This window comes from Coturnix japonica, chromosome 2 (assembly GCF_001577835.2).
Source record: "Coturnix japonica isolate 7356 chromosome 2, Coturnix japonica 2.1, whole genome shotgun sequence".
Taxonomy (NCBI): Eukaryota; Metazoa; Chordata; class Aves; order Galliformes; family Phasianidae; genus Coturnix; species Coturnix japonica.
This window is the reverse complement of record NC_029517.1, coordinates 14,134,992-14,148,164: the sequence shown is the minus strand read 5'-3', so window position 1 is coordinate 14,148,164 and position 13,173 is coordinate 14,134,992. Positions and strand designations below refer to the sequence as shown.

The window sequence follows — 13,173 nt, the reverse complement described above, 5'->3', positions numbered from 1 at the left end:
GAAAACAAAGTGCAAATCCTGGCTCCTATCTACTGATTAATTTTAAATTAATTTTAAATAATAAAATTACCTTAAATATGGCACTAGCACAATGCATTTGAAGCTCTTCATGTTCACTACTCAGATTTTTCACAAGGTTTTCAATCATTCCTTCTGTTCTTATTGCAAGTCTGTAACTTGGCTAAAAAAAAAAAAACAACACAAAACAAACAGTACATTTTAAGCCCTGTATATTAACAGTGACAATAGTCAATGCAGTCCGTATCACTAATCCCAGTAATAACACAGTGCTAACATTCTAGGCTTTGCTATTGTGAAGCTTTGTATTGTATTTTAAATTCAAGTCAACCGTAATGCTTTGAACATACCATTGATGTTCACAAAGGTAAACAAATACATAAATTCACTGTGATCTTCTAATCCCCAATAAAACCAGGAACTGCAACGCCTGTAAATATAGCATCTTAATTTGCCAATTTTCATTCATTAAACACCATGAAAAAATTAGAAACTTGTTAAGTATTTCATTTCTATTTCTTACGTAAGGTACTCTTAGAATGAAAAATAAAAAGAAATGTGGTCTTTAATACAACGTGCAATCTTCTCAAAAAGACTTTGCACAGAGTATCTACATCCAAAGTGCAAACTTCCTGATGGGATAAATGCCATGGTAAGTGCCCTGGAGAAAATTCATTTCTAAATGACAGTCAAGTGTAATGCCTCCTTTTAATAGACAGTTATCTTAGTGATTAGAAATAGCATATATGTGTGTTTTACTTACCTCTGAGGCACACTCTTGTAATATCCCTACAACTGGCGTTAAGATGTCTACATCTGAACTTTTAAGCCACTTAGCTAGTAATGGAATGCCACCAGCTTTACGGATTGCTTCCTTATTTTTGGTACTTTTGCTGCAGCTCCAGAGTGCTAAAGCCCCGCAGCGTGCTTTTTCAGTATCTTTTGCTTGATATTGTCTAAGTGCAGTTGATCCCACTGACGTACTATCCAACAGCCCAACCTAACAAAAACAAACATATTTTTAATTTCCTACAAGTCTGTTTGATACTATGCTGCTTTTCTTGGTGATAGAAACTACTATTTGAGGAATCACATAAACAACAAATCACAAATTATTTTGAAAAGAAATCTCTGCATATGGGAATCGCACTAATTTTTTTAATGTCTGCTTACCAGTCTCTTGATTCCTCCATAACGTCTTACTGTGCTTCGCGCTCGTTTAAATCGAGCAACATTAGCAATTGTTTCAGCAGCCAAACATCTTAGATTTGTATCTGGAGAGTCCAATATTTTCACCATGATCTGTAAGCCTTCAAGATTCGCAATTGCATGTCTGATCAGTGTATTTTGACTGATTTCCTTCAGGATTTTTAATGAGCCAATCTAAATAATGAAATATAATGTACAATAAATGTTATTTAGGAATACGTAAATAGAAAAAATATTTAAAATGTTTAAAATGCTGGATTATGTAATACTTCATTTTCAGATAGGATCAGAAGAAGGAAACTGAAAATTAAGGAAATTATTTTTTCTAAAAAGCCATCAAAACTGAGAAAACGTAGGAATAAAACAAGAAAAAAGAAGCCATTATTTTGTATCCTATGTAAGCTTGAAAATTTGAAAAAAGGTATGTTTGCTGCTCTATTCAACAAGGCTGCTTACCTGACATTTAATTTCTTCTGTATCAAGCAAATTAATTAACACTTCAAGACATCCAATGTCTCTGATGGCCAGCTGGCAAGTTTCTTGAGCAAGGTTGAAGTCTCTCATGGCACACAATGCAATTACAGTGGCCGTTGGATTACCTCCCTAAAATATAGCAAATAATTAACATATATACACTGTACTAAATATAAAACTTTATCTCTCCTTCTAATTCTAGTAAAAAACTACTTCTAAAGGAGAAACCTGTTCTTTTTTTTTATTTTTTTAATTCTACATTATTAAATAATATAGACATAATAAGAAATGGAATTGTTGATCAAGACTTCAAATGACAGGTAGGTTGAAGTGAGAATAATTAGCACAGGTGAGAAATGACTAATACAGCCTATTTAGAGTGGAATGGTAAATTAGATAGTCAAGTATTGAGAATTCTGGTACCTCAGTTTCAATAATATTACTGTTGCAGTGTAAATATTTGATGGAAAAGCAAAAATTATACAAGGTTTTTACAGTCTAGAAGAGGCCTTCAGTGTTAGGGATAGCACTGAGCAAGTATATAGGGACTGACCGTTCAGTCTCTCCTTTATTAATGACATAGTCTCTATCAATAATGAGATATAATAGGCATCAGGTTAAAAATAAATAAAGGAAGTTGGTTCCTACCAAAAAAAGGTATTAGACAAATAGAATTAGTTGTGACAGGATTCTGTGAAAACCAATAGCTTAACAAGAATGATTTCACAAAAAATACGCAATTGAAGTTAAGTAAAACCATAAATATCTCAGTTTTCAACTGCCTGAGCTAAAAACAGATAGGGACTGGGAGACCAGTAGAGTAGTAGAGTTGTGTTTGCCATGTTCCTACTCTGCCCTGGGCATTTGCTAATGGGTCTCTGTTTCTTCCTCCTTTATAGATTACATGCAGAGTTCACATTACAGTTAGTTATGTACCAAAATTTCCCATATGTGGAAATCAAAGGTTAGGTGATCTGGAGTGCAAGAGATGAGCTTTAAGCAAAGAAAGCTTTTGTTGTGAACATAAATATCTTCCTTCCTGTTGCAGTCAAGGTACTGGGCTACATATACTTATGATCTACCCCAGATCATTCTCATTCATGCCCAAATTCATGCTCTTACGTGTGAATAGAAATAGAAGTTATTGTAATCCTGCAAAACTGTTGCATGAAGACAGACAAGAGATGCACTATTCAGTTTATTATTGAGTAGGTTAAGGTATGATTTATTAATAGTGAAAGAGTACAACTATGAGGAAAAGTAATCACAGAGCAATCAAGCAGGTCAGCAAGATGTGTGATTTTAAGTTAAAGGTACTCAAATTTACACTAGGAGTAAAGTACAAGTTTTTCACTATATTGTTAATCATCTTTTGGAAGAAACTACTTTGTCTGACATTAAATTTTCCAGTAGTGGAAAATTTTTTTCAGTCAAGACTGGACTGAGTATATCTTAGCATCAGCTACTACAACAAGACTAAGAAAAAGATCAAAAATAAATCCAATGGTAGCCAGAAAGTTAAACCATGTGACAACAATGGATTCGTTTGAGCCCATAATATTTAGTGTTTATTAAATCAGGGAGGAATCCAGCTGCACAGAAATTAGGACGGTTGAGGTACAATGGAACTGCAATAGAAGCTGGAGTGCACAAACAATGCCAGCTGGTCCTCATGAGGAAGTTACAACTTAGTGCACGTAGAAAATCGAACTACTGTCTCAACCTCCCAGATGCCTTTGAATTCCAAAGAAGCTTTGGCTCACATCCAGATCTGAACTGTGCCAACCAAGTTCATCTCCTCTAAACGACACCTCTGAAACTGTCTAGGACTTGAGGGCAACACTCTCCAGAATCTGTTAATCTGTGCACAACATTTTGAAATACAGAACATATAGAAGATGAGTAATGTTTGCTGAAGTGAAACAAATAGATCTAGCAAACACGTTGACATTTTGCAGCATATCTTTAAAATGTAAACAGAAACAGTAAGACAAATACACTGTAAAAAAGTATTTAAATTTATCACGCACTTCAACAGATACCATAAAAGGTAGCAGAGAATCACAAGTGAGAAAATACTTATAAAACCAATGTGAGAAAAATACTTGACAAAGTTTCACATTGGTAAATTATAACATATTTGATTCTGATAATCAAAGAAGTACATGTGGATGGCACTTCATAGCTAATATTTAATTACATTTCTTGTAACTACAGATATCCACAGAATTTTTCCACAGCAAACTGTTTAAACATAAAGTTATTTTTTAGCATCTATAACATATACTGTACTGAAGAAAGATTCCTACAATTTTAGTGTCTTATTTTAGTTTTGTTATAGTTTTGATTCCAGAAGAAAAAGAAACTTGTGATTAGCTTTAAGAACACATTTTTATCTACTTTGGAGACACGTCCTACAGAATAAAATACTGTAATAATTCCTCAAATACTTTCCTAAAGAAATAAGTTTGTCCACATATCAAGGTTCATGTGATCTTTTCTAGTGAAGGTCTGAAAAATATGACAGCAAAGCACACAGGACATTCTGTAGCTTAGAAGAACCAACACCCTTTTGTAAAGTTTCTGATCTTTTCATACAGCTCAGACTTAGAGATTTACTTTGTTTTGAATTACATTGTTAAACTATGATGTCTCTTCTTTTGAGAAGTGCTTTTCCTATAGGAAAACTACATTTGCACATAATATAGTAATTCACGTTTCACTTATCTTACATGCAGAATGCTTGGCACTAGATATTTAATGTGGCCCAAATTTTACAAAATAATAATACAAATTTATTTTTCCTATACTAACTACAGAACAGTATATGAAATATGCATACATTCATTTACTTTTTCAGTTTCAAAGCTGATGGTGAAAACACAAAACCTATTTTTAAAATAAAACCACAATAAAATCTTTGTCATATGTTCGAAAGCATCAGTTCTATGAAGTAAGATGCTACAGTTTCAAAAAATATTTTTTCTTTCTTGAAGTTATCATTTCAGCAGGTCTTCCAATACTTACAAATTTTAACATGTGTAGAAATAGTTACTCCTCCACTTAGTCGACATAAAATCTGCATCATATTGATACAGCATGTGAAATCTGGTAGGCTAGATAGAAAACTCTACAGGCAATAATCATTTTAAGGCTTCACATAAAGCACAAATTTAGTTTGAAGTTTGACTCTCTTCGTGCACATTGGTATAACACACATACCCACAAACTGAATGAAAATAGAACTTTATTACTGCTAGACTATAAGTAAAATGTCTTTTGTGAAACGTGTGTAATGTCTCTGTTCTGATACTCAGAGCTCAGCTGAGAATTACAGAACAGAGAGCTATATAAAATTAAAATAGAATGAGTGGCAAAGCTTCTGTTTCTCTTGCTTTTATTTTTGAAGTGTTTAATTGAGCACTATTATAATACTATTATGCACATATTAATCTACTTAAAAAATCTAATGTATGAATACAAAGGCAGCTGTATTAAATAACAATTGCCCACACATTTGATATCTGTGAGTACAATCTCGCTTTCTGTACTGGAAGGAGGATTAGGAAAAGACCTGTATGTGATCTTACCCAGAAAATTTCTCCTTTACAGGACATGGAGTGGAGCTTGTCTTTCCTTAATTTAAAAGGATATTTCAGAAATGGTGAAAGTTACAGAGGTTTCACACAAAATTTGTTATCTTTTCATTCTTAAAAAAGGTTTTCTGAAGACAGCCCCTCACTGTTACGTGTATATTCTGAATTCTGTGTGCCCATCTATTTAACTTCACACCCAGACATCATGAAATACATTTGAACTGAATGCAGACACCCCGCCAAGCAACTCAGATCTGCATATGAGAGCTTGTGTCCAGTTAATCCACTTTTTTTGCCATTTCCGGTGCTTCGTAGTCAGTTCAGTATTAGAAACATCCTGATATGGTGATGTTTCCCCAACTGACTGAATTTATCAGTCAGCTCATGCGAGTGCTCAGCAAAATGCAAGCTTATGCAAGATGTATGAACATTTGCCTGCATCCAGGTCCCCTTTTCACTTGCGTGCATCAGGCCTTCAGAAATTTTTCCATAGGATCTCAAGGAATGCTGGGCTTTGCTCTGGGAGTATTCATAGAATCACAAAATCACAGAATGGCCTGTGTTGAGAAGGATCATAATCATCACTTAGTTTCAACCCCACTGCTATGTGCAGAGTCGCCAACCATGAGACCAGGCGGCCCAGAGGTGTCCCTTCTGACACCTTCTGGCAAAAATGCATTCCAGAACAGCATGCCTCCAACACACTGCTCAAAGATCTCAAGTTCTGGTTTCTCCACAACAAAAGCAGTGGTACAAAAGCACACTAAGATATATATATATATAATTTAAAAAAATAATAATAAAGTGTACAAGATTAACATTTCAACATCACTTACCCCATCCACTGTAAAACCCTTTCTAATCACTATAAAACTTTCAATTTTGAAAATGTTAATTCAGTTCAGTAAGACTAAAGAAAGATATAGAAGTTTCTCTGGAGTAACCTCTGGATCATTAAAGTTTTTGCAGATGTTTTACCAGCAGCTGGACACACCAGCTCTTCAGAGAGCTGAGACTGTAAGGAGCTGTACAGGAGACTCATGGAGTATCTAACCCAACCGTTTTCATCTGGTACAGTCCAAGTTACATGATGCATTGATCCTTGCTTTCTGTTCAAACCCTCCAACATTCGCATTATAGGAGTACAAATAATAAAAGTACTAACAAGGCTATAATGAAACGGATTCCAAAAGTGTTGCCCAATTCATAGGAAAATGTTTGTACACTCATGGAAAAATAATATTATTATAAAGAAGTTGCAGTGCATTTCAGTTCCTTGAGGCAAAAAAATTAATAAAAATGAAATATATGAAACATTTGACTCAGAAGCATTTCTGTAAATATACCTATTCAAAAGTTCATTTCTGTATCAATACATTCAACTTATATGTGGATTTAGATGAATATGCTTGAATATAACCAGAAAAGGAACTCATAGAACAAAACCATGATTAAAGTGGACTTCCAGCCCAAACTGCCTCTCTTACAAAACAAGAAAGGAAAACAAGTAGTAAAGTATAAAACAGAATTCTTAATTTAAAACTTTCCAACATTTTGATTTTATATTGAACTTGACTCAAATCTCAGATCATTGTGATTTATTGCTGGAAATTTAAAATAAATTTTGATAAAGCTTAATGGAAGACCGAGAACTTCAGTATATTATGTATGATATGCTTCAGCAAGGCAATTTTTATATGTTAGTGAACCTCCAAACACTCCATTTTGTTCTGGTTTAAGTACAAGTTCCAATTTTTCATTTTAGTTTATAAAACATACAAGCTGCAACTTGTTAGAGATGAGTTATGGACAAGTATAACTCAGTTGTGGAATAATTCCCTTCCCCACTTCCTGAATCTTCTAGAGTTCTTGGGCTATAGCCTGGCAGTGTGTAAACCATAACAGTTAGTATTATAGCTAAAGCCAGTGGAAAATAACAAGCATCACAAAAGCACACAATCCAAAATGTTTATGTTGGACTATAAGTAATAGTGCACAGAAGTTGTGTGATTTTAGTTGCGGATTAATTCTTTCACCTTGCTTCTGTGTCACAGTGGCAGAAGCAGCACACATGTTAGTACCCAGGTTCAGTGAGTTAATTTGTTATGACCTTTTATGAAATTGAAAAAGAAAAAGAAAAGTGACTTTTGAAACAAAAGAACAAATCTATTATTACTTTTTTCTGAGTGAACTAGAAGGTTTTGTTAAACAGTGGAATTCCTTCTTTGAAAACTCTGCCTGGACATATACCCACTCTGTTAGCTTTCCTTTCTGGCACTTAGCGATTGGATTTGGTTACAGAGAGGAAGAGTCAGTGAAGTACATGTGCAAATATATATAAACTATATATATATAGTGTTTTAATAGAAAAGTAAAAAGATTATACTGTGGGCAACACACCCACAATCCCATTATTATATCTAGATCAGATTGCTGCAGTATATATTAATGTGAGATTTAATCTAACAGATCAATCAGAAACTACTGCTATTGCAAAATGTCATTATTCATGAGAATGTGTAAACACTGAACTCATTCTGAGTTTTAGCTCTGGCTTTGGTTTTAGCTACCACACACCATCTGCAGTAGCTTTGGTAGCCATACCAGAGTTCAGACTTCAGTTTGATCTTGAAGTAACCATAACTAAGCAGTAAGTCTTAGACTGTCTCCAACTCAAACCATAGGCTTCCAATGACATTCCAGCATGAAAAAACTCAGCTTCAACAACCATCCAGAATTTCCTCTACCTGACGTAACAGCTCATTTCAGCATATATTCATTGCATGACTTCATCTTCCATCATTCTCTATAAGAGAAGCAACCTTCCTTGGTCCTCATACCAGCAGTACACTGTCTTCAACTTCCACTGTCACAAACCCAGATGCAGTCCATATTCAAATGACTTACCTCAGCATTAATAATGAAAGGACCTTGTTTGTGCAAAGTAACAGGTCACACATTTCCTCAGGCCAAACCTTAAGAAGGTTACTCACTCATTTGTTTGTTCCCACTGACTGGAAAAGGGGAATCACAACCCCCATTTTCAAAAAGGGAAAAAAAGAAGATTGACAGAACTACAGGCCAGCCAGTCTCACCTCTGTGCCTGGCAAAATTATGGAGCAGATCTTCCTGAAGATGATACTAAGGCAAATGAAAAATTGGGGGTTGGTGGTATTCAGTGTGGCTTTACCAGGGGAAAGTCATGCTTGACAAACTTGGTGACCTTTTATGAGAGTTTTAGCATCAGTGGATGAAAGAAGAGCAACTGATGACATCTACCTGGACTTGTGCAAAGTGTTTGACACTGTCCTGAATGACATCCTGGTTGGATTGGAGAAAAATGGATTTGGGAAATGAACAACTCACTGGATAAGGTATTGGCTGATGGTCACACTTGGAGGCTTGCAGTCAGCAGATCAATGTCCAAGCGGAGGCCTGTGACAGGTGGCATTCCCTAGAGATCAGTGCTGGGACTGGTGTTATTTAACATCTCTCTAGGTGATATCAAGTGACCCTTAGCAAGTCTGCAGACAACACCAAGCTGAGTGGTGCGGTTGACACGCTAAAGAGAAGGGATGCCATCCAGAAGGACCTGGACAGGCCTGAGGGGGCAGGCCCATGCCACCCTCATAAAGTTCAACAGGGTCAAGTAAAAGGTCCTGCAATGGGATCAAGGCAATACCAAGCACAGATACGGGTTAGGTGAAGAACAGCTTGAGAGCAGCCCCAATGAGAAGGATTTAGAAGTGTCAGTTGATGAAAGATTCAACATCAGCTGGCAATGTGCCTTTGCAACCCAGAAGGACAACTGTATCCTGGGTTGCATCAAGAGAAGTGTGACCAGCAGTTCAAGGGAGGTGATTCTGCCCCTCTATTCTGCTCTCATGAGATCCCACATACTGGGACTAGTTCTGGTACCCCCAACACAAGAAGGACATGGAACTGCTGAAGCGGGTCCAAAGAGGAATGAAAATGATCAGAGGGGTGGAGCATCTCCCACACAGGGACAGGCTGAGAGAGCTGAGGCTACTCAGCCTAAAGAAGGGAAGGCTCTGAGGACTCATTATAGTGTCTCTCCAGTACCTGAAGGGGGAAGCCTACAGGAAAGCTGGGGAGGAACTTTTTATAGGGGTGTGTAATGACAGAATGAGGTTTTAAACTGGAAGCGGGAAAATTTAGACTGAATGTCAGGAATAAATTCTTTACTGTGAGGGTGATGAGACACTGGAACAGGCTGCCTAGTGAGGTTCTGAATGCTCCCTTCCTGGAAGCATTCAAGGTCAGTCTGGATGGGACTTTGAGCAACCTGGTCTAGAGGGAGGTGTCATTGACTACAGCAAGGGAGTTGGAACCAGATGATCTTAAAGGTACTTTCCAACCCAAACTATTCTACGATTCTTCCTTGTTTTTCATTGAATTTTCCTTTTTTCTTTTTTTTTTTCTTTTTTTTTTTTTTTTTTTCTTTTTTTATTTCTGTCTTGTCTCTCAACAAATCATCCAGGAAACAAATAGGAATGGGGGATCCTTAGGACAGTAATTAAACTCTGTTATACAGAAATTCATTGGAGTTGGTGTTTATGGTCAAAAATCAACTGGCAGTTATATATTTTATGTGTCTCTTGTGATTAGGAATGATTGTACAGTATTTTGAGGAGAGAGCTATGCAAGTTCTTTAGAGCTGCCAATTATAATAATAATAATATGAGAGTTCTCCATTTGCCAATATTTCCTACCCAGTAAATTTATCATAAAAATTCTTTTTCATGACCAGCACTGGCTGAATTGTTAAAAAATACAGATCTTAACTACAAAATATAGCTTTTCTATGTTTTTATCCCACCATTTTTTTCAGCATTCATTCATTTGTTTATCTTTTAAAACAGAAATTTAAAAGAAAATCTCAGCTAATACCAGAAGATGGGAACAGGAGATGTTCACATGTAGTGCAGAAGTGAGGGATATAAAAAGATTACTTGCCAAAGCTGACAGGTTAGCCAAATATGTGCCTAGAAACACTAGCAGCTGACACATGATTATGTCTCATGTGTTTGGTATTTTCTGAAGAATATCAGTCTACCACTTAGCCAAACTACTACAAAATTATTTTTTCATCTTGACCCTAAAGTACAGTTGAATAATCTCCAACAAATACTTTTGTAAGGGCAGATGAAAGGTTTAGTGTTAGGTACTCTGCTAATAAGGTCACCTAAATTATTTGCAAACTTGAGAGTTCTTAAAAAATGTGCTATGCACTTATAAAATTATTTTATGTGAAAATATATTTATCTTCATATACCTAACATATATAACACATATCTTCATATACAATAATTTAGTAGCTAAAATATACTCAAATGCAAGCCTTGCTAATGTGATAGCACAAAGAAATAACTTATATTTTTCCACAGAATGTGGAAAAAAAATCACATGCCACATATTTCCTATACAGATATTTTGTTGCTATTAGATTCTAATATTTGCTTCTGTTATCCATCTAGGACTGGATTCCAAGACTACAGATAAATTCAACTAACAATATTGCATGCAAAATAATATCTGAGTTGGTTACATATCTACTCAAGTTCCTAACTTCTGTGTTAATCTTCAGACTATCCAGTTATAGTTGTACACTTCTACCCAGCAGTAAATCTTCCTGGGAAAATGGAAGCCAAATTAAAAAAGACAGTTACTTCCTCAAAAATGGTATTTGCAGTTCTATGGGCAGTTTGATATTCAGGGATATCTGGGAACACTCAAGTTCAGACTTTTTCTACTGCTAACAGAAAATATTTAAGCAATATTGCAATATGTAAAATAACTAGATGAGCAATTAATGTTTTAAAGGATACACTGCAACATTAATGCCATTTTTTTCTTTTCTTACAAAATTCAAAGTAACTTTTAATTACTTTCCCTTCAAATGAATCAGTATTGGAAGACCATTTTATTCCTTATGCTAATATGTTTGGGTCTATTTTGAGGATCAGTATTTGAAAATAAAATTACTTTTCTGCTACTCCCCAAATATAACCAATTTCTTAATCCATGCATATTTTTGGAGTTGATCTGAAATTTTATAATGAGTACAGTGCAATGGATTAAGTATATGGAACATTTCCAGTATCACTGTAATTTAAGAAAGCTATATTTCTCAGATTTGCGGTTAAAAATACTATGCCTGTCCTCTATTTCACACAGAATATGAAAAGAAACTATAAGCCACACCAGTGTTTAACCAAGTGCCATAAATTCATAATTGATTCTTTTGAAAGAGTTGCTGTATACATGACGTGTTAAACTTCAGGAGGGCTGAGATTACTACATAGCACTCTTCAGCTAGTCTTTCATTTGCACAAGAAAATAATTGGTTATTTTGAAAGGCTGAATGTTTTCTGCCACAAAATTTTATAAGAAAGTTTCAGATAACTAAAACCTCAGACCTCAAATACGAGAAGTCTCCGATTATAGACAAATTGTGATTGACTACCATTGTATAGTAGAGGGGCATGTATGCCATTGTTTTGGCTTCTCCTTTCCGCCTAAGCAGAGAAATGTCACACTGCAAACCCCACAGAGTGCAAAAGAACTCCCAAACACACATGCTTCTTCCATTTAAGACTGTTTTGGATATTCTGTGTTTAATGTTCTGAAACAGGCCCTCTGTTTCTGTAATAGGTTGAACTTTTCTTGTCCACACTTCTTCCTTTCATTTTCTGCACATTCATATGCTCCAACCATCTAAATTTCAATCTCCAGATGTCTCTCTGCCTTTTCCTTGGGAAGAAAACCCTCTCACACTCTTTATTAACAATATCTGTATCAACATTTCTTTCCAAACTCTTCATCTTAGCTCCTGTCAGAGTCTCCCTGCATATTTTCATTATTTCACCTGCATTTCTAACAAGTACATTTCTTCCCCAAGAATGCTAGTACCCTCCATGTACAAAATTCTCAGCCAAGGAACCATTGTGCCTTCTTGCAAGCTCCATTTTTGTAACTGATAAGTTTGAGTTCCCTAAGAAACAAAAATAAATTCTTCTACTAGATACATGACAGTCTTCCATCTTATCTCTGCTCACACTGCAAAGAGGGATAATAGGCTGCAGCTCTATCCCAACCAGTACTCACTTCAACACCTGCACTATAAGAACTTGCCCCATAGCTTAGATTTCTTTGATATTCATTTCTTCAGTCAATTTCCTAGGAGAAAAAAACAGGACTTTTAGATGAATCTTTAGGTGAATTTTATTTTATTTTTTTGATAGATCAGTTTTTGCTTTAGTTTGGTTTGTTGTTTTTTTTTCCCAGTGAACAGCCTCAGCTCTGTTGAAAAGAAGATAAAGCACTGGTACCCCTTGATCCCCATTTCTAGCAAAAAAAGTTGGTGCAAAATATGGCCCCTTCACTCTATTCCTTCATTTTTATTATTATTTTTCTTTCACACTTAAAATGTAGGCCTTCCTCCAGAAATCTAATAAGGCAGAAACATTATTTTTATAGATAATGTAAAATCAGAACTAAGATGTAACAGTAGTATTCACTTGGTTGAAATATTAACAATTCTTCATTCCAGATATACCCAGTCTAGTCCCAAAAGACTGCACACAGTGCTGTCACCAAGCTCACTGATTTCCCTTTATTACCCATTCTAAAGCCGATGGGGAGACATGGCAACAAGACACATGCTCTATCTTCTGTTTCACAGCTCTGGGAAGCTTGAAGGTAGGACGAGAAGCCAGACCACAGAAGCAGCTGCTTCCCAGTGGAGCAATTCCAACATGGTTGCTCTTTCACAGAGAAGGGCAAAAAGTCAGAAGGGAAATTCCCCTGTATTAGAATTTTTGTCCTTGTCATTGTCTGCAAATACAATTCACAT

General features: G+C 35.6%; 1 protein-coding gene across 2 annotated transcripts in view; it reads right to left on the bottom strand.

Moving 5' to 3' along the window:
- Nucleotides 1-13,173, bottom strand: part of ARMC4 (armadillo repeat containing 4) — a 70,458-nt gene that overhangs the window by 43,473 nt on the left and 13,812 nt on the right. For both annotated transcript variants that reach the window (XM_015853222.2, XM_032443056.1), the window contains exons 11-14: nt 1,684-1,830; nt 1,192-1,401; nt 782-1,018; nt 71-181 (exon numbers count right to left, since the gene is read on the bottom strand). In XM_015853222.2, the coding sequence (XP_015708708.1) occupies nt 71-181; nt 782-1,018; nt 1,192-1,401; nt 1,684-1,830 (705 nt within the window). The remainder of the gene's footprint in view (nt 1-70; nt 182-781; nt 1,019-1,191; nt 1,402-1,683; nt 1,831-13,173) is intronic.